This window comes from Arvicanthis niloticus, chromosome 2 (assembly GCF_011762505.2).
Source record: "Arvicanthis niloticus isolate mArvNil1 chromosome 2, mArvNil1.pat.X, whole genome shotgun sequence".
Classification (NCBI taxonomy): domain Eukaryota; kingdom Metazoa; phylum Chordata; class Mammalia; order Rodentia; family Muridae; genus Arvicanthis; species Arvicanthis niloticus.
Window position 1 is genome coordinate 54,571,310 of NC_047659.1, and position 27,969 is coordinate 54,599,278.

General features: G+C 38.7%; 1 protein-coding gene across 1 annotated transcript in view; it reads left to right on the forward strand.

Moving 5' to 3' along the window:
* Nucleotides 1-1,461: 1,461 nt before the first annotated feature.
* Itga4 (integrin subunit alpha 4) overlaps nt 1,462-27,969 on the forward strand; it is a 72,860-nt gene continuing 46,352 nt past the window's right edge. The window contains exons 1-9 of the mRNA XM_076928952.1: nt 1,462-1,872; nt 2,207-2,328; nt 18,662-18,768; nt 18,873-19,002; nt 22,120-22,187; nt 23,435-23,564; nt 24,912-24,997; nt 25,708-25,770; nt 25,860-25,997. Of these exons, the coding sequence (XP_076785067.1) occupies nt 1,676-1,872; nt 2,207-2,328; nt 18,662-18,768; nt 18,873-19,002; nt 22,120-22,187; nt 23,435-23,564; nt 24,912-24,997; nt 25,708-25,770; nt 25,860-25,997 (1,041 nt within the window). The 5' untranslated portion in view covers nt 1,462-1,675. The remainder of the gene's footprint in view (nt 1,873-2,206; nt 2,329-18,661; nt 18,769-18,872; nt 19,003-22,119; nt 22,188-23,434; nt 23,565-24,911; nt 24,998-25,707; nt 25,771-25,859; nt 25,998-27,969) is intronic.

Consider the following 27,969-nt stretch of genomic DNA (forward strand, 5'->3'; position numbering starts at 1 on the left):
AGCGTGTCTAATAATTCTTCTGGAATAGTAGCAAATTGTAATCCAGATGATTACCCACTCTACAGCTATCAGTGCAGACCAGAGTGTAACCATTCCATCCCCGCCTGTGGGGCTCAGGAGGTACTTGATTTTTTTTTTTCTTTACAGTCCCTCTACTAGGCTGGCCGATCCCTCTTTGTGCCTCTTCTCAGAGTGTGTAGAGCCCAACTCAAAGATCCTTGTCTTCCAACTCTCTTCAAGTGTCCCCAAGCAATTAAACTTCACGGAATAGCAAACTTCTTTTTTTTCTACCGTCTGTCCCCAAGTGTTGCTGGATGTTCCTCCATGCATCCTGCCGATTTGTGGTGGTGCTCAGAGGACCGGGTGTTGCCGGCTGCTTGAGATGATCTGACCCAGTGAACAGTGACAGCTTGCGGGTGTGCGATTCCGTTGGTGTAACTGGCAGACACAGACTCTTTATTTTCATGTGTCTTTTCACGAAGCAAAGGTAAGGGGGCCCCCATCTCATCTCACCTGCTAACACTCACCAGCACTTGCTGCTTGCTCCAGCGTGAAAAGCAGCACACAGCACACGTGGGGAGTGCGTTCTGCAGAGGCTCATCACCTGGTTCAGGTATTCTGTGACTCTGATCTCTGGTGGCATTTTAGAAGCCCAGTATGACCTGACCTTGTCTTATGCTGTGTCTTCACTTCTGGTGGCAGGTGTGTCCTGGGGTAACTGAGAATCTCTGTGTACATGAAGACTGGTTATGAAGAAGTGAGCAAGGGGCGGAGTCTGCTAAGTGAGGCAAGTCACAGAATTTCCTTAGCTAGCCTGGGTTTCGGGTCAGGCTATTGCCTGGCTTGTTCATGCATACACTCTATTTAAGAGGAAGCGTGGAGAGGAAGGAAGCCAGCATAAAAGGCTGCAGGCCTGGGAGTTTTGAAGAGACTAGCCATATTACTTTTGTCACCAAATGTTCCCTAGGAGTGGGGGGTGGGGGGCAGTGTCTTTGCTTCCTTGCAAGTTGTGTAATTTCTCTATGCTACACAGCACTTAACTGGCAAAGAAAGTTCTGGAAGGTTCTTCATAGTCTTAGTTCCCAAATTTGGGGGACCATTATTGGCCACAGGGACTGGCCATGGAGGCCAGTCACTTGGTGAAGTCCCTCAAGCCCTAGCCAACTTTCAAAAGGGAATCCCCTGACCTGTTTTGTGTTCCCCTAAGGGTTACTTTTGCTGGGCCCCAGAAGCCAGAGCCCTCCTGTGTGATGTCTGCCAGAACCTGGACAGGGTGTGAGTCCACACAACCTAGGTCCCCTAGCGCCCCCTACAGCTGCTGCGGGGCGGGGAGGGGGATCGAGTTGAGGTGAGGGAGGCCAGGCGGTGAGCCACTGCACCACACCCAGGACCCCACCCAGATCCTAGGAGCAACCGGGTGCTGGCCCCCCGGGCCACAGAAACGGGGCGTGGGCCAGAGCCTGAGGCATCCCTGGCCACCACGATCGCTCCGCCTGTGGCCACCAATTCCCCTCCTCTTCTGGCGTCCCTCTCTCCGCCCCTGTCGCCTGCCAGCACCGGACACGCTGCTGCACTTCATCTCTTGGGGCGTTCTTCGCTTTGGCCAACCGTTGTCGCACTCTATGCAACTCTGGTCAGTGGCCGTTTTGTGTTGAATGTTCCCCACCAAGAGTGCATGGCTGCGGAAGCGAGGTGCAGTCCGAGGCCCCGAGGGGTCGCCCTCCGGGAAGCGGTGATGCTGTTGTTGTACTTCGGGGTGCCAACCGGGCACTTCTACAACCTGGACCCGGAGAGTGCACTGCTGTACCAGGGCCCCTCCGGCACTCTGTTTGGCTATTCGGTGGTGCTGCACAGCCACGGGACGAAGCGCTGGTGAGTGCGCCCTCCCAAGAGGCTTGTCACAGCGCCTCCGCCTCTGGATTCCTTTTCTGAATCAAACTTTCCGCCCTCCTGGGAGGTCAGAGAAAAAACCTGGTTTCAGCCAACTGGCTCACTGGAGAGCCTTGGAACTAACTTATCTTAGGATGGCAGTCCCCAGGGTGCTCCTGGTACCGGGTTCCTGACTCCTGAGTCTCCAGTGATGGACAGAGGAGGTGGGCGCCACTTCCCTTGCTGCCCACTACACAGCTGTCACAAGCCGACACAGGGCAGGGTGGGTGGGCAGACTGGTTCACATCTGAGCGAACTTGCATGGTTTTTGCTTTAGGCTCATCGTGGGGGCGCCCACTGCCAGCTGGCTCTCCAATGCCTCAGTGGTCAATCCTGGGGCGATTTACAGATGCAGGATCGGAAAGAATCCAAACCAGACCTGCGAACAGCTCCAGCTGGGTGAGTTGGGTCCCCAAACCGAGAGATAATGAACTTTCTCCCCCTCCTGGGCCCACTATTGGGCAAGTCCCGGAAGACATTATGATGGCCAGTCTCTTCTGGTTTAAAGTGTGAGCTTTTCAATTTTAACCCCATGCCAGCTTGCTTCTGGCGGTATTTTCCTCTCCTTTGCTTAATTAGAGCTGTAACTGATCACAGTATCTATCAAACCTCTTTCAGGAAAAGTCTCATAGGCTGTCTTTTGACCAGCTACCTCTTCCAGTCCTAACTCCTCCATGTGTAACATCTACTTTAAAGCCGGAGGACCCAGCCAGAGAGGGGTTTAAGGATTGTACTTCTGTCTCTGACTTTTCAACTTTGTTCTAGAGTGAGCGGTACATCAGGAATGGAAACTTCCGTTGAGTCTATCTCCTGCCATTTAGTCCAAGGGCTTTTCTTCTTCCTCCTTTTAAAAAGACACAATATACCATAAAAGAACGGGAAGGAAAAATGGCATGCCTTTTGTTAAAAACATAAATATAGGAGGTCTAACACATAATTATTAATTTTCCTCCCCTCTAATTCTCCTGTAAAGCGGGCCTGTCTTTCAGCCTTCATTTCTGTCTTTATTTAGGTTTTCAGTAACTTGAGAAATGTGCGCTGATGGCAGAAGGGACAAGTTTCATGTTTCAAAGTCAAAAGCAAAGTTGCTGGGTACAGACGCGTGTGGAAAGAAAGGGGAACTAATATTCATTTAGCTCTATCTTGCTCTCAGTGCCATTAAGCACTGTTGTGTACATTGCTCTATGTTTTTCCCTCAAAGCAACTCTAGTGTAATGTTGTACTGTTTCTGCTTCTGCAGGACTTCAACACAGAACACTGCAGGTTCCTTCTTTAAAAGTACTTACCTAGACTTAGGGCTATCATTTTAGGTGTGCACCTTCAGTGAGGATAAAACTAAATGAAGGGCCTTGGTGTACTGTCTGTAACTATAATATATTATCAATGATGATGAGTTATGGGCCAGAATTGCTACTTTTTATATTTATCTGTAAGTGGACGGACTACTTAAGAATACTTTACTTTGTCATATACTTTTTACATTCATCTTTGTTGTTGTTTGTCTGCTTGTTTTGTTCTGTTTCTTTCTTTGCACTTTTACCCCAGCACCCATGAGAATGCAGGAGTTATGTGTGCACTGGACCTGACAACAGCTGACACTAAAGTACAAGGGATTCTGGGAGTCGGAAACATAGGGAGAGGAGGAGGGGACAAGGGTTAGAGGGAGAAAACAACAAAACAAATTTTACTCAGAAAAAAACCTATTAAGAAGCTTAATTCTTTATAAATAAAAGAGGGCTGGGCCTCTGGGTGTCACAAAGCATCCCCTCTTCCACGGGGCAGACTGGAGTTCATAGAAGATTCACAGATTTGTGCATTCAGATTTTTTTTTTAAGTATTTTTATTGCCTGAGAGAGTTGTGCAATGAATGAAGCCTTGATCTGACAGAGATTCCTCACAGGGCCTCAGGAGAGAGCAATTTCTCTTCTGTGGTCCTGGCATTCTTTCCATGACATTACAAATACTGGTGGCTATATCCTGCCTGGAAGGCACTGAATCTATTTCTGGATGTTTGTATTTAACTGGAAGGGGATCATGTCCTGATATATTATATAAACTTTTAGATGTAACCAACTGTCAACTAAAGGAAAACCTAAATTCACTAGGGGTGTGGAACACAGAATACACCAAAGAGACATTTGAGTACATTGGATATTTAAGAGACATAAAGACTTACTGTATGGATGAACAAAAAAAAAATACAAGTTTTATAGTCATCAACTTGTTTTCTGGGTCAAAAGTCAGCAATTTTAAGCAAAAGCAATGTTTCTTACCTTCAAGATTTGAATCAACAACAAAAATCCGAGATGAAAAAGACAGAAATGAGTCTGAGGTCCCAGTCAATTAAATAGCTATAGCATTAGCTGGGCGTACTCAGAAGGGTTTTGTAAGGGACTTGCCTGAACTTTTCTCTCAGTGAACATTCTGAACAATACACTCTCAGTTTCTACAGAGAAAATTGTTCCTTTATTAAGAACAAATTAAAAAGTAATTTAAATCTAGAAGGTAAAATACAGATGCTAATGTCCAGAAGGAAAGCTAAAAATCACCAGTTGATTAGCAGAAACGTATTAGGATCGCGAGGTTTGTAGACTATGTGCCACTACTTAACGAACATATTTTGTGTATGTATGTTTATGAGGGAAGAGATGAAGGAGAAAGTTACCTATAAACACACAGTCTTCTGTATGTTCTGAGTGATATTATTTATATAATTAATTATAATCCTATATTGTCTTATCTATAATGTGGTTGGTTATATTCTAAAGTTCAAAAATCCTTAGCTTACTCAGGAACGGTGCCACATGCCTTTCATCCCAGCACTCAGGAGGCAGAGACAGGTAGAATCCTGTGAATTTGGTTCCAGATCAGGCTGGTCCACATAGCAAGTCCCAGGACAGCCAGACCTACATTGTGAGACCCTGTCTCCACTCCTGCCCCACCTCAACTCCAAATACTTAATTCAATATCAAATACATATCAGACATTCAAAAATTAGTTGTTCTTCATTATCTTTTTAAGACTATATGTGACATCTGCAATAAATGCAATAAAATGTTATCAAAATAAGTAAACAGGATCAATTCATAAACTAAGTAAAAAAAATCTTAATTGTATAAACAAATATATAACAAATTGAAATGAAACAACATAAAGAAGTCATTGCTTCATCAAAATAGTTATGCTAAGGTAGAGCTATTGGCAGTAAGTAACCTCTTGCCTCTGGGATAACTTTACTTTTTATCATAGTTCTTAAAGTGCCCAGTCATGTAGAACTGTCCATTGGTTCTTCAGTTCCAAATATTCATCTGGGGTTGTTTCCAAGTCTCTCTAGTAGGTCAGCTAAATAAATGGCTGACTCCAATAAATTCCTGTGCTCTCCTGCCCTAGTGTTACCTATGGCTGCTGCTGCTGCACACCCTGCTGTATTCACTATAACCATAGTCAGAGTTGAACAGGAGTACTCCTGTATCTAGCATGCTCAGGGGAGATGTTGGTAGTACCCCTTCAGCAGACTGAATTGGCTGCTGAGATGATGCCGAGGGATTGCTTATGAACCCCTGAGGGTGTTTTCTTCCTGTGTTCTCAGTCTCCTCTGGCACCCTGCCTGCCTCTGTTGTTTTTCAGTTTCTTACTACTTCCTTCCATGAACAAGAAAGTAGTCTCCCCTCAAGAGGACATATGTCTACATCTATTTGTAGAGACAGTGTCTAAGGAGGTCCTGGTGATTTCCACATGTCTACCCTCTTCTCTGTCAGCTACTCTGTACCTTTACTAGAGGTTGTTTAATGAGTTTATTTGGTCACTGATCGTTCCTGAGTCAAGATGATAAAAATGACAACGCCATGAATCCATTCAAGCATGATCTGTGCTTGAAATGCCAGTATTCAACCAAGCAGAACACAACAACAATGCATAAGTGATATAAAATGTATTTGGTTATCAAGACATTCTGGATTTTTAAAAAGAGACCCATTCATTTATTTTCTGTAAGTGAGTACACTGTCACTCTCTTCAGACACTTCAGAAGAGGGCATCAGATCCCATTACAGATAGTTGTGAGTCACCATGTGGTTGCTGGGAATTGAACTCAGGACCTCTGGAAGACAGTCAGTGCTCTTAAACATGGAGGCAATTCTCCAGTCTGACTCTCTGGATGTTTAACAGCTTATAGTTACCAAAATAGAATAATCCCCTTCCCTCTCTCCCCCCTTCCTCTCCCTCTCTCTGTCTCTCTGTCTGTCTCTGTCTCTCTCTCTCTCCATTTTCCCTCTCCCCTTGCCCTCTCTCTTCCTTCCTCCTCTCCCTTTTTCCTTCTTCTCACTTACTCTCCTCTCTCTCTCTCTCTCTCTCTCTCTCTCTCTCTCTTCTCTCTCTCTCTCTGTGTGTGTGTGTGTGTGTACAGAAAGAGATGTACTTCAGCTCTGAATGACTGTCTTTACTGGTATTAGAGTTACCTAGTATTAGAGTTACTGGTATTTAAAGTTACCTTGTTACGTAGTTCAATAAATTAGTCACTGGCCACATGTGGCTTCTGAGGAAAAGAAATGTCCACAGTAAGAAGTCTATCTAAGACAGTTCAAAAATAAGCTATGATTACCTCATAAGAGAAATATCTTAAACCAGTATTAAAAACTTACATACGTTTTTAAATTAATTGAACATTTCTTTTTACTTTTGTCACATGACAACCTTTCAGTTAAAAATGAGAGTTGAGTGCACATTACATTTCTACTGAACAGTACTAACTCCCTAAAACTTCATTTTGGTGGGAACTCTCCTGCATCTGTGCCTGAGTAGGTGGGACCCTCACTTCTTACAGATGCAGAGCTCTGGCTGCTGTGTTCAGCTTCCTGCTTGGACTTCTTTTTCTCTTCCTGGAAAGACTAATGGTCCATAACAACTTGGTCACCATTAATGGTTTTGAATGTATTTCTGGAAATAACATTGCCTTAAGAAATCTCTTGTTTTTATATTTCATACTCTATTTAGGAAGGGGTCAAGTTTCTAATTATTGCATCATTTCTGCCTGATTGGCAAGAGTTAGTAATACTAAAATGCAAACACTTAAATGTTAACTTCAAATATATTCCTGGTGATGTTTTTTTTATTGTTGTTGTTGTTTGTTTGCAATAAGCTTAAACTTGTTTGCTTATGAAGCTGAGATTAATACAGATTGGTCATTTTGAAAAATCATCCCCAAATACAGGCTATATTTCTATAGTTCTATTTCTGAACATAGAAAATCATGATAGAGGATGCTATTAATCAACTTCCAGGTTAAATGGCAGAAGCTGGAGTTGGGCAAGTGACTTAGCTGTTGAAGGTATGTATCACTCTGGTAGAGGATCCAAGTTCAATTCCAGCATCCATACCAAGCAACTTACAACCACCTGTGGTGCCAGCTCATGTGTGTGTGTGTGTGTGTGTGTGTGTGTGTGTGTGTAATAAAAATGAATATTTTAAAAGGTTAGAAGTTCTCCAATCTCTCTAATTAGAGAGATTAAGCTTTCTTAAATACAGTTCTTTTAAATATAAGATCAGATGCTCATTGGTTAATACTTCTAATGACTAAGATACTTTTCTTTTGTGACAGATCTGGGGTCAGGTATTAGTAGTCCATTGTGCATGTAGCTTTATATATTCATTTAGTTATTAGCTGAGGGATGACAAGGACCAGACCTAAATGCACAAAATCTTTTGTACAACAGCTTTCCCAATTACGTGTTCATTATTGTTCGAAACTGTGATGGATAGATCGAATGACAAGAACAAAGTATTGAGGAACTGAGACCCATGTGGGGACAGAGTAAGTCTCAGGCAAAGGAAGAGATTATAAAAATAATATGCCCATCGAGGGTGTGGACACTGTGACTCCAATGCTCCAGTGGACTGGCCATAGCCTTACACATATGGTCAACAAACTGGACTTGGTAGATTATTAGAGAAGAGGAGGGACAGTAGGTGTAGGAGGAAATAAGGAAATGAGGAAAAGGAGGTGTTGGGGGAAATAGAGATATATCTGGTCATAGTTCATTGCATATATGTACAAAATTCTCAAAGAATAAGAAAGAAAAAAAAATATGCCAGACAGATTAAGCATTTGCCATGGAAAGCCAAGGACTTTGAGAGAAACAGTACCTTGGGAGAACTGAAAACTGTATAGGATTGTGCTGCAGAGAGATGGGATGGGAGATTACAGAGATTGTTTCTGGAACTAGCTGTGGCTATGAATGGATCCTATGACATTTAAAATTGGGAAGTGATGTCTTCAGAGTGCGTATTTGACACATAGTGGTGGTATGATGAGTATCGTTGAGTCAATGGATCAAGACTAAGAGTAGTGTGACAATTATAGGCAAATTCTGCTGTGATAGAAGCTAATGGAGATAAGTTCCTAATTTGGACACTGGCAGGTTCTACAGATGTTTAGAGGATAGATTCAGAAACACTTGGTACTTTTTGAATAAGTAACTGGGTTGAGAAGAAATTATCAAAGCTGTCACTAAAGGTTCTAATTTAGGGATATTGGATAGATAATGGTGATCTGTACACCAAACGGGGTAGAACAGCTGTTATTCTGGCAAAGTGTTGTATTTTATTGGTGTGAAATCTTCACAGAAATAGATATCTATGAGTTACATGTCTACTTGTGATGACGAGAGAGTCCAGTAAGTCAGTCGGGAGTGATTGACCTGGAGGGGGCAGTCAAAGCCATAGGGGTGAATGAGCTTAACCTGCAAGTTATAGGTAAAAGGATCAGAAGACCAAGGGTAGAAATGAGGCTTTCTACAACTAGAGAAGAGCCTAGAATAGGATTACTCAATTCTACTTCAGCTTAAACCATCTATGGGTGTTTAAGAATACCAGTTCCAGTGGCCCTATATCAAATTAAGTTAGGAGTCTGTCCAAGAAAGCAAGGAGGGATTTCCAGAGATCCAAGGATGTTTGCAAGGTTTATCTATGGTTGGAGGCTGCTGGGGAAGATAGGATGGGACTCAAGAAAGACAGAGGCAGTAAGAAAATCATGTGCACCTGGCATCATGGAAGTCAGAAGATGAGAGGGTTTAGAGAAAGGGTGAGTGACTGGAAGTGTTAAAAGACTCTAGACATCCCAAAGATAAGAATTCAGGTAGCTTCGCTGAGTTAGAGAAAATCGGCTCATCAATAACCTTGGGAAGACTACTCTTAAATGGTGAAGGCTGCCAAGTCTAGAAAGAGAGCAAGAGATAATAATCCTTCCCACTTGTTCTTCCTTCAACCCTTTAGCGTGCTGTGTCTAAGAAATAAAGTTAAAGAAAATGAGACTGCAGGCCTCAATGAACTCAGTCTAGATGACAAGAGAGGAGGGATAAGTGATTCATTAATAATGTTGGTTACATTACATTGGCAGGGACAAAAAGTCAGGTCCATCTGATAGGCTTTCTGGAATGGGGAAGCTGAGGAGTAAAATGGTTTCCATTGGTTTTGATGATCACAGAGGAAGAACTCAATATATGCCAAGTGGATGGAGTTAGTGGGGTTTTACAGGCTTTGTTGCCAATTCCAGCATTCCCTGATGACGAGACTGCATCAGCAGTAGGTTGGAAGTGATTGCCTTAAATGTGCATAATTGAATGATAGCTCAATGTGGGGAATTAGAATATTGAACTGGATTGATAAGTGACAGGACCTGGCTTAGTAATATCCGTGTTTGTTTTGATGTCCTTAGTTTATATCTCCATTTTAAAATTATGAACATTCTTTTTCAATTTTCAAACACTATAATTCATAATGAATCTGTTCAGAAATAATACAACATACCTATTTTCAGACCCCTTTATTTGGGAGAGTGTCTACTTCCATGAAGTGAATTAGTTATATTCTTTTCAAATTACACCTTGGGCTAGAGAAATATCTCAGTCCTTGAGGGCTAGGCTCAAGTCACAGTTGATATGTAGAAAATGTGTCAGCTTATAACACCTGGGAAACTTTTGTAGCAGGATGTTACTCTCGGCTCAGGCACTCTTTTCCTGTGAATGTCTTCTACTGGGCATTGTATTTGATCATTTCTGTGTGTCAATCATGGTTTCTGCAATGCTTTATTCTATCTATCCTTTTCTACTTCCTGTAGAGAAATGCCTCCTGATACCTTTAACTCCTCATCCTGCTGTGTGCCTTCACTGGCAAGGACAATGTGGCAAGTCCTTACTGATTTTTCTTAATCTTCCTATCTTGCTGACCATCTATAGTTTTTTTTCTCTACTTTTACCTGTGAACTGTAAAATAGGAGCATAACATTTTCAACATTGGCCACTCTAGTTTTAAGTGCAAGCATGTTTCCCAAGATTGATTTTCTATTTAGAATTTTGTACTATCTTGCTTTTGTTGGTAAAAGCACTTTTTGTGTTGACTAACAGGGGGTAGAGACAGGATAATCAGCTGGAGGCTCCTGGGGGTAGCATTTGCATGTGTAGAAACACACACATACATATGTACACACACATGCACATACATACATGCACAGATACAGGCACACAAAAATACATAAGAATTTTAGTTATTCAATTTTCATGTAAGTTTTCATAATGAATCTTTAAATCCAAGAAACTACCCAAGAACTATGAAAGTAGAATTTTTTTCTTTATTATTTTCTAATGTTGGAAACAAATGTCACTAAATTTTAGCACTAAATTATTTTAAAAATAGAATTAGTACAGAATTGGATTCTTAGTAATGCCAACATTTGAATGGCTAACTTGGAGAGCCGGCTGCTTGTGTTGACCCTTTCTTTCCACCCCCATATACCCACTGGGAGTTAGTTGTATGTTCTTCAACAAGTGGGTGGTCTCCCTTTGTTAAAATCTCTTTATATTGAAGTTGATATTCATGATAATGCCTACTTTAAGAATACTTTGAAAAATTAATTAATACATGTGCTTACAGTTATTAAAACTATTCTGATGCAAAAAAGGATGTAGTAAATAGGAAAGTAACTCTAAGTTATTTTTACCAAATATACCTATTGGAGTACATTTTCCCCTTGTAGCTATTACAAGGAGTTGTATGGGTTTTCTGGAGGATTTGGAAGAAACTTGAGACTAAAAGACCCTAGAGACCCAGATCATAGAATGAGTTCTTCACAAGTCCCCCTTGTTTTCTACAGTTCTATAAGCTTCAAAATGCTTCAGGATCAAGTCACATCTATGAAATTTCAAGCCTACACTGGTGCTAGTAACTGTGATGTGAATCCTTTAGAATAGAATAGGATAGAATTGCAACAGAACAGAATTAGAATAGGGATGGGATGGCATGGAGTGTCATGGAATGGCATGGCATGGCACAGAACAGAACAGTATAGACTAGTTAAGAGATAGAGGACTGAAGTTTACACATTTTTCGTGGATTATAAATTTATTTCATACGTATTGAGTGCCTGCTAGCCAATATCAGGTTTTGCTAGCCATCCTAAGATCATATTTAAAGACCTCTTCTTAACTAAAGGAAAACATGTGAGAGTGTTTTCTCATTTTGACATTTAATTTGATCTTCTAATTCTTGCTTGGCTCTAGATTTGCAGGATCTTGGACATTTAATGCTTTTCGTGTCCGGTGCCACCTTCAAAATGCCAATGTTATGGTTTCCATCTCGCTACATCATTTGTCAATACAAATTGCTATTGAGATCGCACATCACTGTTATCTTTTAGAAGGATCGCCACCATGTTTAATTAGATGTGTGAGAAAACTGCATGTTTTAATCATAGAATGTATAATATAATGGACTTATTAGTACTTACCGTTTGGTAGGACAAACTAAATGTAAGGGCCATATGGGTTAGAGCGGGAGGCTGTTACTGAATCTCATGGCATCATGGGCGCCCTCTGGTGTCTAAATTGAAATCAGCAGAATGCAGGTTCCTTGAGTGGAAGCATTTGCCATTTATTGAACACCTACTAGATGCTAGACAGCCTTTTATACACAGGCATAAGTTTCATTATTAAACACCTACTAGGTGCTAGACAGCCTTTTATACACAGGCATAAGTTGCTGTAATCCTCATCTGTATGTACTGGTGCGTTTTATAAGCTGTTAATTTATCTGTCACTTTAGTTTAGTGTTTTTTTCTGATAGTCTACATTTGCATAGATAATGAAATTTTTAAAAGATTATTTTCACTCAGCAGTTACTACTTCCTTTAAAAACGTATCTTAAATTAATGACTGTATAACATATTACAAGTCAGGAGTTGTTCCATTTTCTAGGATTAACTTAAAAAATAGAAGGGCAAGTTTTGAATGTATGTATATCTTGTAATGAAATAGAACCTCAAATTTAAAAGACAAAAGTCACTTTTAAAGTAATGGCTTTCGTTATTTTTAATGAAACCTGAAAGAGTGTCATAAGTTTTGAAGACGCAGATGAACTTCTTTCACAGTCCAGAAAGCCAGACTGAGTACCCCCAGCAAACGTCTGCTGGGGAAGCCACAGACGGGTGACACAGGTAGATAAACCAGACATCCCATTCCAACAAAAAGTCCCAGCTTTCCCCAGTGCAAAGCACGTCACTCAAGCTCTCAAAGGTCTAGAAAGAAGACTGACCTTTCCACTGTGTTCTTATATCTTCAGTGGAAATGCCCCAGTATTCAAGAAAGTGACTAACAGGGAGGGAAGGGGCAGGGCAGGACAGGGGTCAAGAAAAGGAGAATCTTCACAAACAATACAAAGTTGACTTTTAATGAATCATGTGATGAGTTTCAGGCCAACTTAGGTTAGATTATTGAGACCCTAACCAAAAAAAAATAAAAATAAAAAGAAAGAAAGAAAGAAAGAAAGAAAGAAAGAAAGAAAGAAAGAAAGAAAGAAAGAAAGCTGATTTTACAGTCTGGGCAGATTTGTTATATTTTACACACTCTTAGATGGGAAGACAGACTTAGGATGGGAAACTGAATTCAGTTAATTCACATATCTAAACATTTGTAGAGTTCTATGGTAGATGTTTTGGAATGGTGGGAAACATCAATTTTTAAAAATTGTAATCTTTTGATTTCCTGGCTCCATAAATTTGGGCAGTTCTTAAGTCAGTTTAAGACTCAGTTTTGGAGGCTGGTAAGATGCCTCAGATGGCAAAGCATTTTCTGTGCAAGCATGAGGACCTGAGTCCAACTCTCAGCATCATGTGACAGCCAGACATGGTAACAAGCCTCTGATCCCAGCACTGAGGAGCTGGAGACAGGAGGATCCCTGGATCTCACTGGACAGCTAGCCCATCTAGATAGATGAATGCTAGGTTCTGTGAGGGAGTTTATCTTTAAAAAACACAGCAGCAAGCAGCTGAAACTCTTTCTGGGTTAACTTCTTAATACACATATGCATCAACCAATGTGCACACACCTGTACACACGTGATTTTACACATTCACATAAATCAATTTTCTTGTGAATAAAGGGATTAACAATCCAGTCTTCTGGCCTTACTGTGACAATAAAACTGTTCACACTGAGGCTTCCCATAAAGGGATAGGCTATGTATACAAGAGGATTATGCTATGACTTACATGCAGCTTAGTATTTAACCAAATCCTTAAGATAACTTTGACAATATCATCATCTAATGTTCACACATGTTCTATGTCCTGTTCTTGTCCAAATATTTCACACTTATCTTGTTCCCTACAGAAACTCACAGGTCCCAACTGACTTACCATCTTAAGTCTCCTTCCTCCCAGACACACTTGGAAAAAATCTTCAATTTCAAGTGCTGTTTCCTCCACACTGTTTGTTACTATGTCTTAAAACTCGAGGAAATAGTATTGAAGAAGAAAACTAGGGGACACAGAAACAAAGCAACGCTTCCATCTCTGAGTCGGGTGAAAACATCATGGACTTTCATCATATCTAGTAAGGGATTTTTATGGTGGCATAATATATTTCAAAATCCCTCTTCACAACTGTGTATTAAGTACCTTCCTGCTGTGTGAGCAGCAGTGTTCTATGCTACCAAAGTGGTACTTTCAAAACACAGCCAGTCTCTCCTCCTTGAGGTGATGTAGAAGATTGAATATCTAGTCCTCCATTGTCCAGTTAGACTTTTGAAGTATTGCTACTATACAAGGAAGCGAACAGTAAAATAAAAGTAAGAGGAAGAGGTGCGTTTAAGAAGACTACCCAGTTAGCTTTGTACTAGCAATCTTATTTTTGACCATTAAAATTTCTAATTTTCATTTATATATGCATTTTTATATACTGGTAGAAATCATTAGTTTGAAATTTAAAACTAACACACACACACACACACACACATCCTATTTTCTTCTTCAATTTGGAAAAATAAGAATGGGCTTAATTATTAGACTAAGGGGGATAGTTTTTAATATTTATTTATTTTTCTTCATTTGTACTGTGGAGATGCATTCAACTGTGCCACAAATTAGCCATTCTAGTGCAAAAGAGTGGAAAAACATCAGATGCTAATTTCTGCTGACCTCTTTTGTTTTCAACCATGTAAAATACTTTTTCAATCATGGAACTGATTTGATTTGCTAAAAGTTTAGCTTAGTAATGTATAAGCTGACTTGAAATGGGATTATAAATCATTGCAGTGTGACATTGGGTAAAATAAAATATGGATTTTTTTATGAACTTGTCAAGGACATTCATGAAAATTAGCTTTCTTGTGACAGCTTTTGCAAATGTCACTTCTGTTCAAATGAATACCAAATTTCTTCATGAAGAAAATATGTTTAGTATTTAATTGCCTACTCTTATTACCTAGCTGAAACCCAATAGGACAGATCTCTAATTACTATTTTGAAAGCAATGTAGGTTTCCCAGTAATTATACAGGAAAAAGCCTGCCCATCTACATTGTTGAAACAGTTGTTCTTAAGCCCAGCTTCAGCCCCCAAATGCAGTTACCTGGGAGATATTTTTTAAATGCTAATGGCCAGGTCTTCTCCCAGCACTGATGGTGAGAGAGGGGGCACATGTGGTGGTTGGTATTTGCTTAAAACTCTTCTAGGTGACCTCAGGACCATTCAACTACTTTGCAAAGAACAATAGATTCAGAAGCACAGAGGTTGAGGGAAGGAAGACTTGGAGGTCTAAGAAAAGCGTAAGATGGGGCCATCTTGACTTTTCTGCTGAGATTTTTCTGGCATTCCGAAAGAGAAGGGGAACATGTTCCAGAAACTAAGAAAATTCCAGAGCTGGAGTAGTGACTTGCAGACTCTTCCTGGAACAGATTTTGCCTAATAACAAGTGCTGAAAGCCTCTCTGTACTGTGGTTGAAGTTGAGGATTGTCTCTGCGGGAAGCAGTGTCAAGAAACAAAAAAGAAGGAATATCACAATGTGTGTGTGTGTGTGTGTGTGTGTGTGTGTGTGTGTGTGTGTGTGTGGTTCTGAGTGTGTATGGGGGTGTAAGTATGTATACATGAGTGTATGCCTGTAAAAACAATTCTTCAAAATTTTATTATTTTATAAATTTTTTATGACTTCATAGTCATGCTTTTGATCTATTTTGAATCAAGACATGTAACACAAACAGAATATGGGTTATTGTTTTCCATTTATAAAGTTTAATTGTTAGCACATATTTCTGGGTTTTGTGTTGGGATGGGATGATGACCAATAAGATTTGGATTTGGCCACGATGAGTAAAGTCAGTGCTAAACCATAGAAGCAGAGCAGAGCAGAGCAGAGCAGAGCAGCTGCAAACAAATGTACGCAGCCAATCCATGTCAAAACAAAGTCCTCCTTCCTAGTGGTTAATGAATCATCATAATTTCTTCATGATGATCACAGCCCATGGCAGGAAGAGCCCTTGACTTCTAAAGTTGAGAGTCTTTTCTGTAAAGTAGATAAATAGTATGCATTATATCATTTAATATATACACATAATATGTAAATATATTTTTGAATTACCATAAGTCAGAGAGCTATAAATTAGACAGTATCTGTTGTTGAGACCACATAATAACACATGTGAAAGACTGTGTAGTCTTCCTTAACCCCAGCCTCCACATCCCCCATTCAAGAGCATCTTAGCCTTAGCACTTGAATCCTGAGAAAGTTTGACCACATTTCATGTTAAAGTAAACATCTCCTCTTGTGGCTTCTGAAGGGCTCTTTGTTCTGTTTCTAAGAATCATTGCTTTAACCAGAGAATTAAGACTGGGAGGAGAGTGGGGCTTGGGCCACACAGGAAATCAAAGCCTAGAACCTTATGGACTCTCAGAGAAGTCATTCTCAACAAGCCATGTCATTCAGAAGTCCTGGAGGGCTCAGAACATCCCAGAAATGGAGAGCTGGCAGCTGAAATGATAAGAAAGGGGTGGAGAGAACAGGAAGGCTAGGCAGTGATAGCAGTAACTGTCTTCTGCAGGGCTAAACACTACTGTGCAGGAGGCAGCTTGGATGAAAGGGATAACAACTTAACTTGGCAAAAGTGTCTCTAATGTTCATTTAAGAACGTAGAGAACAGCTCAGCTAAGAGACACATAATTGCATGCAGGATTACTATTCCTGCATGTATGAACTTCTGGGCCATTTAGCAAGTTTGCATGATATCATGTGTGTGGTTTCCAAAGCGCTGTGTTTGTTGTTTTTAAACTTCTGGTAACTAACTATAAGAGAGAATGTTTGTCTGAAAATATCAAACCCAATCTTGAGGAAAACACCCATTTCTCATCCACATGCCAACAGAGAAGGTAGCAGCATTCAGAGGCCCATGCACTCCTGTCTTTAACCATGACAACTGGAGGTGGATTGGCTGGGTGCTAACTATAATTTTAAAAATAGTTTTGTATTTTCAATTTTATGTCATTTATTCTTATGGTAACAGAGCTTCAACTGCACATAGCCTGGATCTACCTTTGCTGGTCTGTTTTTGACATTCATTTTAAAGCGTTGGTGATTTTTTAAAGACAATTCCAACTGCAAATTGCATCCCAGTGAAAATCAAATTATCCTTAGGCTTCCCTCCTTATTTCTCCTGTTTTGGTTTGGAATCATGTAGCCCTAGCAGCTACCCGTGTTAGACTGCTACCCTATTGGTTGACTGTTTCTCAGCAATTAAAGTGCAGCTTATTGGAGCTGGAAGATGATGGCTGAGAGCATACAGAGTAGAGTATATAATGGAACATTGTACAAACACGTTCTATTTCTTGGATTCCCTTCCTTTCCTTTTACTCCTCTCTCCACCCTTTCTTTCATAATTTTCACACAGGAAGTTCTGCGTACATCAGGACCATTCTTTATCAAGGTTCAGACCACAGCAAGCTTTTCTTCCTGTTACTTACCAGTGTTCTTTCTCTGGGTCTATTTGCCTTCATTTCCCAGTCTATCTCTCCCAGACAACCCATTTGTAGTACAAGACATCATTGGTTTCCAGGAAACCAAGCCAACAAAGCATTATCAATGTTCTATGCTAACCATGCTTCTGACCTGATCTGAAGCAATCCTTGCAATAGACAGGCCTGGCTGGATCCACTGAAAAAGACTCCAGGAAAGAGTTTGAGAAGCTCCCTTCAGCTCAGTTGTGTTAAAGCATTAGGTATTCTGTGAAACTTAGAAATACATTCATAAATATCTTCCTATACTTCTCACACAGAATCGTTATGACTCAGGAAAGTCAATACAAATGATTTAGTTTTAAATATAGTATCTTTATATATGTAGGCATTGTGAGTTTTCCTAGGATTCCAGGTTAGAGGGGAAAACATGTACTTAGTGATACAAAGACATGTGTGGGACATTTTGTTATAATGCTATAAAACCTTGTGACCAGTATTCAAAGTAAAGAATTTCAGCTTCCGGTACACTTACCTCAGCTAATTGATGCTAATACTTTTTTTCTGCTGTCAGAACTGAGCACCGAATAGTCAAGTGTTGAGTAACGAGGATGAAATGTAAAGATAGGAAAAAAAATCTATGATATCCCTGTTATCTTATTCTTCCTCCAGTGAATGATGTGAATCACTTTAACACAGAATTTCACTGGGGCTCCCACTCAAAAGCTAAAGATTTGTGCTGGCAAATAAAAGATGATGGCCATAAAGATGACTGCTGTACATTTTAGCCAGGCTGGGTCTCACCTGAGTAGTTCCTTTATGTTGGACTTTGCAATTTACACATTTGCCAAAGTGTGCCTATTGACTTTTTTTTTCTGACAGCATATTGTTTCCAAAGACCTTTTATCATTGTTGAAAACACCAGTCATTCCACTAAGTCTAAACCACAGGGCGTTTGGTTTCAAATGCTATGCGTTATTGGTATGCTAATTATCCACTCCGCAGTCTATACGATCAGTCCTCATCTTCCAGTTCTAATAAACTGCACTCTAATTGCTGAGGAACAGTCAAGAGCCATTTTCAGAAAGTGCTCGGCTGATGTTAATAAATGAGTAAGGCAAAACACAAATTCTTTCCCAAACATCAGCCTCTGATGTGTATCAGGCGTACCTTCCTCATCCTGTTCAGCTTAATTAGCTACCTCCTATACCACGGAGGCCACTTCTTCATGGTCTCTACAACATCACTCAGAGGCCATTTCAGCAAAGAAGATTCAGCTCCTGTGGGGGCCAACTATGTCAGCAGACAGCAATTCACTTTTACTCTCAATTGAACTGAATATAAGATGAGACAAAGTTGTGGGAAGAGAAATCCTGGAAATAAGGGTCTAGCTTTAAGTACTCTATGCCTTTAGAAAAACATTGTTTGCAACAAAACTGATAAGATTTTTTCCAAATGCTGCAGGTAGCCCCAGTGGTGAACCCTGCGGGAAGACATGCTTGGAAGAGAGAGATAACCAGTGGCTGGGGGTAACGCTTTCCAGACAGCCGGGAGAAAACGGATCTATCGTGGTAGGTATTGAAGTGGGTCTGCCGACCAAGACCAGTTCTGGAATTGGACCTTCTAGGTGTGAGTGTGACTTTCACATTTTTGTTTGACTTTTTGTTTTATTCAGACTTGTGGGCACAGGTGGAAAAATATATTTTACATGAGGAACGATAATAAACTCCCCACTGGCGTTTGCTACGGCATGCCTTCTGATTTGCGGACAGAACTTAGCAAAAGGATTGCCCCATGTTACCAAGGTAAGAGAGAGGGACATGAGCCAACTAGTTGAAGACGAGCAAACAAAGGCTTTCAGTCATCTTTCTTTGCATTTTCATTTTTGCCTGCTCAAAGAAGCATATCTTTGATACAGCCATTGCTAACTTACAGTGTCCTTCCTTTGTTTACTCTGTGTAGTAGTGATGACATAAACGATCCGTGCTTTAGAGAAGCAATTCTTCATTTTCATTTAAATAATTGTGGAAGCCAGTTGGTAACTATCCACTTTTGTACTAAATTTATTTTCAAATCAGTATAAGCACATCTAATGCCAGGGAAATATAGGATCCTCAAAGTCATGAAATTACATAGAAAGTTCTTGTTAGAAAGAAAATGACTATATTTCCTTTTTTTCCTAGAAGCTTGTGGGAGTCTTTAAAAGGATTCAAGGCATTAGTAAAAGCAAAGCCTCCCCACTTCCCTTTCCCCAGCACATATGTGTTCATTGAAGATGCAAGGGACTAGTGTCTACAGCAACACTTGGTTCTCAACCTGTGGATCACACCTCCTTTGGGGCTCAAATGACACTTTCCCAGGGGTCACCTAAGACCATCAGAAAACACATATTTACTTTACAATTCATAACAGAAGCAAAGTTTCACTTGTGAACTCTCAACAAAACTCATTTTATAATGGGGGCTGCCACAGCATGTGGAACTTTATTGAAGGGTTACAGCATGAGGAAGTTTGAGAACCACTAGTCTAAATTTGGAAAACTTTGTCTCAGTGGAAATCTGTATCTTATGTACAGAACTAGGATATAAACTTAGATTTAGGGACAAATGTCAGTAGCTGTCAAGATGACATTTATAACAATCAATAACTCTAAAACTCTCTTTAGAACACAAAAAATATGATGAACGCCAATTGTTTCTAATGATAAAAAATACTGGTATCATCTCCCTTATCATCCAAAGATAAGTTTAATTACCTGTCAGAACTTTGAACACATACTTAAATTTACCTACTCATTCTGATCATTTTAGGATCTTTCATGTCTGGATTTTGATGTCATGGAGAAAGTCTATGTAATAACTATTGATATTTTACCTTTGAATACAAGAAGATAAAAGATGAATATTAAATTTTCAATTACAATAAAACTCAGTCTGGATTTTTATATATTTATTATTCCCCTTTGTCTAATAGTTTTATTTTGTGTATTTAAACATTTTCCTTCAGGACTTACTTTTCTAAAATATACCTAGCTATATGCTTTTAGAAGTTAATATGAGCATAGCCTTATTAACATAGCACACACTTGAAAAAAGTGAGAAATCATAGCAGGGAATGCAGATACACTGATGTAGTAATTTGTCAAAAGGAAGAAATGGTCCTCATCTTTTTTTTCATAGAAGTTTATGAATGAAAGAGCATAAGGAGAAGAAGCAGGGCTGTGTCACTTAATAAATCCCCAAAGCATCTAGCACAGAGCTTTGCAGTAAGAGAACTTACACGTCCATGTGCATCTTGATTCTTTCTGTGAGACAAAGCAGGAAGGAAGGGATAATCTCAAGAAATTAATGTGAGAAAACTGAATATCCACTTGCAAAAAGAATGGAATCAGATTTTTACACATTACATACAAGTAAACTCAAAATGGAATAAAAACTTAATGTGAAGCCCCCAGCCTTGTACTCCCTGGAGAGTAACAGAGAGAGTAATGAATTCCTGGAGGTCACAACAAAAGTTCAAGCTACAAAAGGAAAGGGGCACGTGGCAGTAGGGCAAGCAGCAAAGCTTCTGCATAGCTGAGGAAGTCATCAAGTGAGCAGAGAGAGAAGCTGGGGAATGGACCAGGCATGTGCAAACACTCTCAGATGTGGAGAGCATTACCAAAATACACATGGAATCTCATCAAATGATACCACGAAACCAGTAACCTGATTGCAAGTCAGTAAAGCTAAGATCTTTCCCTCCAATGAAAGCAGAGAAATGGCTGATGGTTTTATGAAGGGTGGTTGGTGTTACTGACCATTATGGAATGTAAATTAATCGAACCTGGAAAGATCACCTCTTATCTTTTGAAATGGCTATTTACCAAAAAGATGAGAGGTAAATGTTAGTCAAGATGGCGTGAGTGCAAATTACTGCAGCATCATGAAAGACTCTACAGAAGGTTCTCAAGATATAGAAAATAGAAACTCCACACAACTCCATGGTCCTTTTAGGAGTGTGAGAGTAAAGGACTCTTGGGTGGTGTGTATGAGTGCATACATATAACAGAATGTCATCCACATTTAGGAAGCCCTGCCTTTGGGGACACCATGGATGAATATGGAGAACGCTGTAAATGAGACGCAGAAAACAACATTTAATCAATTGCATTTATAGGTGAAATCTAAAAATATGAAATACAGGGGGAAAGAGTGTCAAAGTGGTTGGGGATGTGGAGGTGGAGACGAATAAGGAAGTGTCTATCACAAGACACTGAGTTGCAGTTTTGTCAGACCAATGAGTCTAGCAACGGAATGCACAGAATGACATGCAATGTGACAGCTTATTGTGGGATTTTTCCAAGAAGGTGGATTGCCATTGTTTTGACCACATACAGACAAAGAGTTGCCACGAAGAGAGACTGTATTAAGTTGTGTGAATAAATAGCCATTCTACCTGTGTGTGTCCCACGGAACACACGGCTGTGCACCTCCAATATATGTAATAACTCAGGGAACTGTGAGCCTAGAGACTGAAATTTTAGATCTTGGCCTTTCACTCAGTGATTCATTTTAATTTTTAGAATATGTTGCCAATACTTCCCATGAAGTGGAAACAGAGGGAGAAATACCTTTAATTGTGATTCGAGATGAGAAGTTGAAGGTTAATTCAGGAGATCTGAATGACCTTAAATCACGACAGTTACTACCATTTTCAAAAGTAGAGCACAAGACACATATCTTCAGAGTCATATTTGTGAAAAGCTCTGAGAAAACTTAAACTATGGTGGATAGTCATTATCATAAAAATTAAACCTGAACAATTAGAAGACTGAGTCAGAAGAATTTTGAGTTCAAGGACAGCCTGGGCTCTACAGCCAAACTTTGTCTCAAAATATATAGTTCTAATTTGTCTAAACCAATATTGAATTTCTGTTTTAGATTATGTGAGAAAATTTGGAGAACATTTTGCATCGTGTCAAGCTGGGATATCTAGTTTTTACACACAGGTAACAGCTTAGTATTAGCTCCAGTGATTGTGTAGAAGCTTAATTCTGGGGCTTCTATAGACTTACTGAGTAACATTTAAGTAGTCTTCAGCTGTGGGATTATTATTACCATGTTCATACCATTAACTGTTTTACATATAATTTTAATAAATTGTGACTGTAATTTTGCAAATTGCAAATGGCTAATATTACATAGAATCAACTAAAATCCACACTGGAGATTATCTGCTCTACTAAGAATTTAGTGGAAATCTAAAGTAGCTAGTTATTTAGTTTGCTAACTTTAAAGATGAAAATATCTATCCAAGTATATTGTTTTAAATTACTAGCTGAAGGTGAAGGAGTTACATGTGTCCATTTTACATTAAAATTATGATAATAGTAAGGCCAAAACTTATAATACCCTTGAAAATCAGAGATAATCCCAAACTCTCTTCCCTACTACCTAAAACTCAACTATATGTTGTCCTCAGTTTAAATAATAATAATAATAATAATAATAATAATAATAATAATAATAATAATAAATGTTGCAGGTTTTCTCAGAAACCCATTATACTTTCATAAATATTTTCTAACTCCAAGGAGCTAAGACTATATCATTTTGGGATCACTTCTTCTATACATGTTATAACAATTCTTTCTTTAGCTATATTGAACTGATTACACAGAAAGTTCAGAATTAGAGAATATACTATATGGTAATTAGGTTTGATTGCTCTGAGTTGTTATGCAACAGAGGCAAGAGCTTGCTCCTTGCCTCCCTCCTTTCTTCCTAGTTAGAATAAAATATGCCCCAAATTTCACTAGCCTTTTTATTATCTGAGCTGGAATTGTTAGGGACACTATTCAGTGATTTTTTGCAAATTGAAATAAATTAAGCCCCCTTTACTCTCTAGTAACACATGATTATCCTGGTAATGAACACTAATGAATTACACACAGATGATTGTCTTTCACTGACCCACATTGCCTTTGTCCCCAAAGCTTATTCTAGTGCCTAATGGCCCTACCTTTGGATATTTGAAACCCACTGGTAAATGTGGACAAAGTTCCCTAGTTTCGTCTCTAAAATTCTATTCTTAGTTTTTCTGGCTATTTAACATACGGTTTTAAATTAATAAAATGTTCCCATTTTTGAGCTTCAATATAAAATGCATTTCCTGACTATTTGCCTAGAATGTTATATATTTGCAAGAGATTTGGTGTGGTAAGGTTTAACTTTCAAATGATGTTTTCTCTTGCAGGATTTAATTGTGATGGGGGCCCCGGGATCATCATACTGGACTGGCTCTGTCATTGTCTACAATATAACTACAAACAAATACAAAGCATTCGTAGACAGACAGAATCAAGTAAAATTTGGAAGCTACTTAGGTACTGTAAAAATTTGACCAACTTAAATATCTGTGCTTTAAAAATTATATGTGCATCCTATTGGCCAGTAACAATTGGGTATATCACAAACTGTCTCAATTAACCATGAAGCCAATTGCATTTCACTAACTGTATATCTTATACTGACATAGGTAACTTCAGCTGCTATCCCTATGTTCTTATGTAGGAACTGTTGAATGTTAATCTATCTTAGGAAGCCCCACCACCACCAATTCTTTGTTTCCTTTCTTTAGTTTTTCCTTCCTTTCTTTCTCCCTTCTATCTTCCTTTCTTTTTCTTTTATTTTTTTCTTTTCTGTTTTTTAAGACAGAGTCTCACTATGTAGCCCTAGCTGACCTTTGATGCATGAGTGTTAGAATTAAAGGCGTGTGTCACCATACTGGCTCCCTAGGAAGTTTCTATGGTAACTTTGTATTAATTAATTAACTGAGTGTTTAAATGAATTCTTAGACTAGCAAGTGAAAACCAATAGATCTTAAAATAATATCTTTAAAATAAATAAAGTGGGCATTGTGAAGTATATTCTAAAAATTATTATCTTGGTTTTTCCTTATAGAAGCTTTGTTTTTACAATTATCTTGGATTGTTTCTCAGAGTTTAGCCATTTTTATTGTTGTTTTCTCCCTCCTTCTCATTGCTGTTATTTCACAAGTCAAGAATATCATATTTGTCACTTACAAAATACAAATTTTGTGAGATCGTTTCCCTTTACAGTAAAGTTCATATGTTCCGTAGATTTTTTGTTTCTGTTTTTGTACAAAACATAGGCTTATTTGACCCACATGGCTTTAAATGTGAACATTTTGTGTTCAGAAAGGGCACTAATAAAACAATTAGTATATTACTATCATTCCAACAGAATTCATAAGATATCCCCTTATATGATTGAACAGTGGCTTGATGTATTGCAGGAACTGTAACCCATTTTATGTCTCTTATCATGTAAAATTTTATCTTTATGTAAAGTCCATGCAATAGAAAGATTGCATGAAATCTGTAAAAATTGTTCAGAGTTTTGTATAACCTCAGAGGTTGCAGCTATAATCCTGGAAGACCATAGCTAAGCGTATCACACAGGGAATAGCAGATCAAGTGTCCAGGTCATATTTTTAATATTGAGAGCTTGGAAATTCAAACCCATATCATTGTTTTTATAAAATATGTGTTTAATTTGCTTAAGTGACCATTATAAGTTAATATAAATGTTTTTTGAAGTTCTCCGTAAAGTCATCATTTTGCATAGTTTCGCTTACCTCCATGCAGAGTTAGAAAAGCATGTACCTGCTGTGAATGATGAGTCTCATGTATTTTTCTCCTTTTATGAAGGCTACTCAGTTGGAGCTGGTCATTTTCGAAGTCCATATACTACCGAAGTCGTGGGGGGAGCCCCTCAACACGAACAGATAGGGAAAGTAAGACTTTCCTTTTTTTCTCTCTACTTCTTCACAAAGTCTTAAATAGATTATATGAGAGAGTCAAGTGTTAAATGGACACTGTAAAGTATAAAATTAAAATGATGAGCAATGTATTGCATCAGTTGAATCTGTTCAAGATTTATTTATAGCTCTCAAAGAAATTTAGCTGGAAAATTTTAAGGGGAATCATAACTTGAATGAGGAAATTGATAATATATAGATAAATTGTAGATAACACAATATAGACAATAAATAGATAAAGTATAATTATCTATAGATGCCCAGAGAATAAATGTACTGGTTATTATTTAATAAGAGGGAGTTAAGACAGGTAATGCTGCATGGTAAAACTATAAAGAATAGAATAGAATAATTCTAGCTCTAGATTTTTCTACTTTGCCACATAAATATTGGGAATACTATCTTTTTCAGTAACCCCCTTTTCTGTTTCTTTTCTATGGGATCCAAAAGTTAGTTCCTGAGAGGATACTGTTTCAAGTCAGGTGTATCAATATAAATATTAATATTGCATATCACTCTTAAAATTTGTAGTGGTAACAATTTTATGAAACACTTGATATTTTATGTTTGTCCATTTACATGTTGCAGAGACTGATATTATTGATTAAACGGATAAGTTGGGTTTTTTTTTTAAGAGAAAATTTGATAAGAAAGTAAATTTCTTTGAATTCTTTGCCCAATTGTAGGCGTATATATTCAGCATTAACGAAAGTGAACTGAACATCATATATGAAATGAAAGGTAAAAAGGTAAATAAGTTTCTGCCTTTGGGGTTGCTGAGGGCTTCTGTGACTAGAGTTGTGTGTTCTCATTGTGCGTGTGCTTTGCTTCGGAACAGCTTGGCTCATATTTTGGAGCTTCTGTCTGTGCAGTGGACCTCAACGCAGATGGCTTCTCAGATCTCCTTGTTGGAGCTCCCATGCAGAGTACCATCAGGGAGGAAGGAAGAGTATTTGTGTACATCAACTCTGGCTTGGTATGTCTGATAGTCCGCAAAGTAGAAGTCATTCATAAGTTATAATTCAGACTGAAACTGCTCTTACTTCAGAGTTCCGAGACTACAGATTCTTTTTTGAAATTAGTGTATTTGTGTACACAAGTGCATATTGCGTGTTCATGCATGTTTATCCGTGCTATGGTACATATGTGGAGGCCAGAGGAAATCAGGCCTCTCTTTCCACTACATATTCCTGGGATCCAACTTGGATCATCAGACTTGCACAGAAAGCATTTTTATCCGCTGAGCACTTTTGTCAGTCAAAGACGTAGTCTAAAGTTTATTTGATGGACCAAAGTAAAATTTCTACTGCTGTGTTGATGCTCTGAAAATGAAACAGAGCATGTCAATTAGTAACTATTCCAGAAAAATGAGACAGAACACAAAGGAATCTACATACAGACTGTGTGAGTTTACTCTACTAATTAAAATTTCCTTTAGTTTAATTTTTCACACAAATATAACTTGGAAGAATAGTTTTTTTGCAGATACTTCAAAATGTATATTTGTATAACTCAATAATTATTGTCCTTATATAATTTAGTAATGTTTGTTATTAGGAATAGATGAAGCATTCAACTTTTTGAACTCCTTGACTTGCAAACAGAAATAAGGTGTATTGATAAAGTATTATTACACACTTCATTTTGATTAGATCCTAAAATAATATGAGACTGGCATCATTTATTTTAAAGTGGCTACATTGTTTAGTTAGATAATTACTGAGTATCATTCAGTTTTAAGTCAGGAGCAGTATTCAGTCCTTTGGTTTGAAAATAAGAACGAGCTTGTAAGAAAACAAGTTCCTTTTTTTTCTGTGAAAACACAGCATCTTTTAGTCAAGATTTAGCAAAGTGCACTTGTAACCCTGATTACTCAAAATTTTCAGAGAATTTAATAAGTTTTCATTTCCAATGTCACGCTAAACTCTATATAATGCAAAAGGAAAGGCTTCCAGTCTTAGAAGCATGGGAGTCTTAAAGTTCTGAGTATAGACAGAGGGCTACATATGCAGAGGTCCTCTGGACTTTCTTTAATCTAAAATATATTGTCCTCTGGATAGGGATCTCTCAACTCTCATTAATAGCTGCACACAAACAACACTGCTCTGCACATTCCACACTTCCCCATTCACAGATGGCCCTCCTGGTATCTACTTAACCCTAGTCAGCAAGTATCTTTCATTTTTCCCTTGTGGCAAATATCTGGTACATTTCTCTTAACAAGAAAATGTTTAAAAAATAGCTTAAGAGTAAAAATTATTGCTAAAGTAAAGGAACATTCCCTCCCACTGAAACCGTAGACCATCCAAATATGAAAACAGATAGAGGGAATGCTCAGAGAGCACAGGACAAGCCTGCTCACTAGGCTGCCCTTCCCTCTGACTTACCCAGAAGCACTGCTGTTAAATACTGAGGTCAGATTAGTAATTGGTTTCCATTTTTAAATCCCACAATGTGGATTTCTCTTTTTCTCTTTGCATTTTACCTATTTCTAAACTCTCTGAAATGGCACTAGCCACTAAGAAGCGTAATATTTTCTTTTCCTCACTTGCCGGTGCCTGTACTGTACTAGCATGGAAGAGGATTCGTCTATTTTGTTTACCCTTGTTGTTCCATGGCCCATACAAGTCCTAGACAAGCAGACACTCCAGAATTATTGTCAATGAACTGAAAGAAAGAAGATTACTTGAAGGACTTGGGTTTTGACCTAATCTATTAAATAGCTCTCAGGGGTCCGAAGTGAGCACTTAGTTGCTATTCTTGATGACTGTAGGATACTTGAACAGGAGTAATTACCACTTATTCTCCTGGAACTCTTTTAAATCAGCATTGTGTTGTGGTTATACATCTTGTGACTTCACTGAAGCTCTGTCTCTCTTCCCTTTCCTAAGGAACCAACCCATTTTATCCTCCAGTCCTTGAATTTAATCCAATTCCGTGTAAATGGT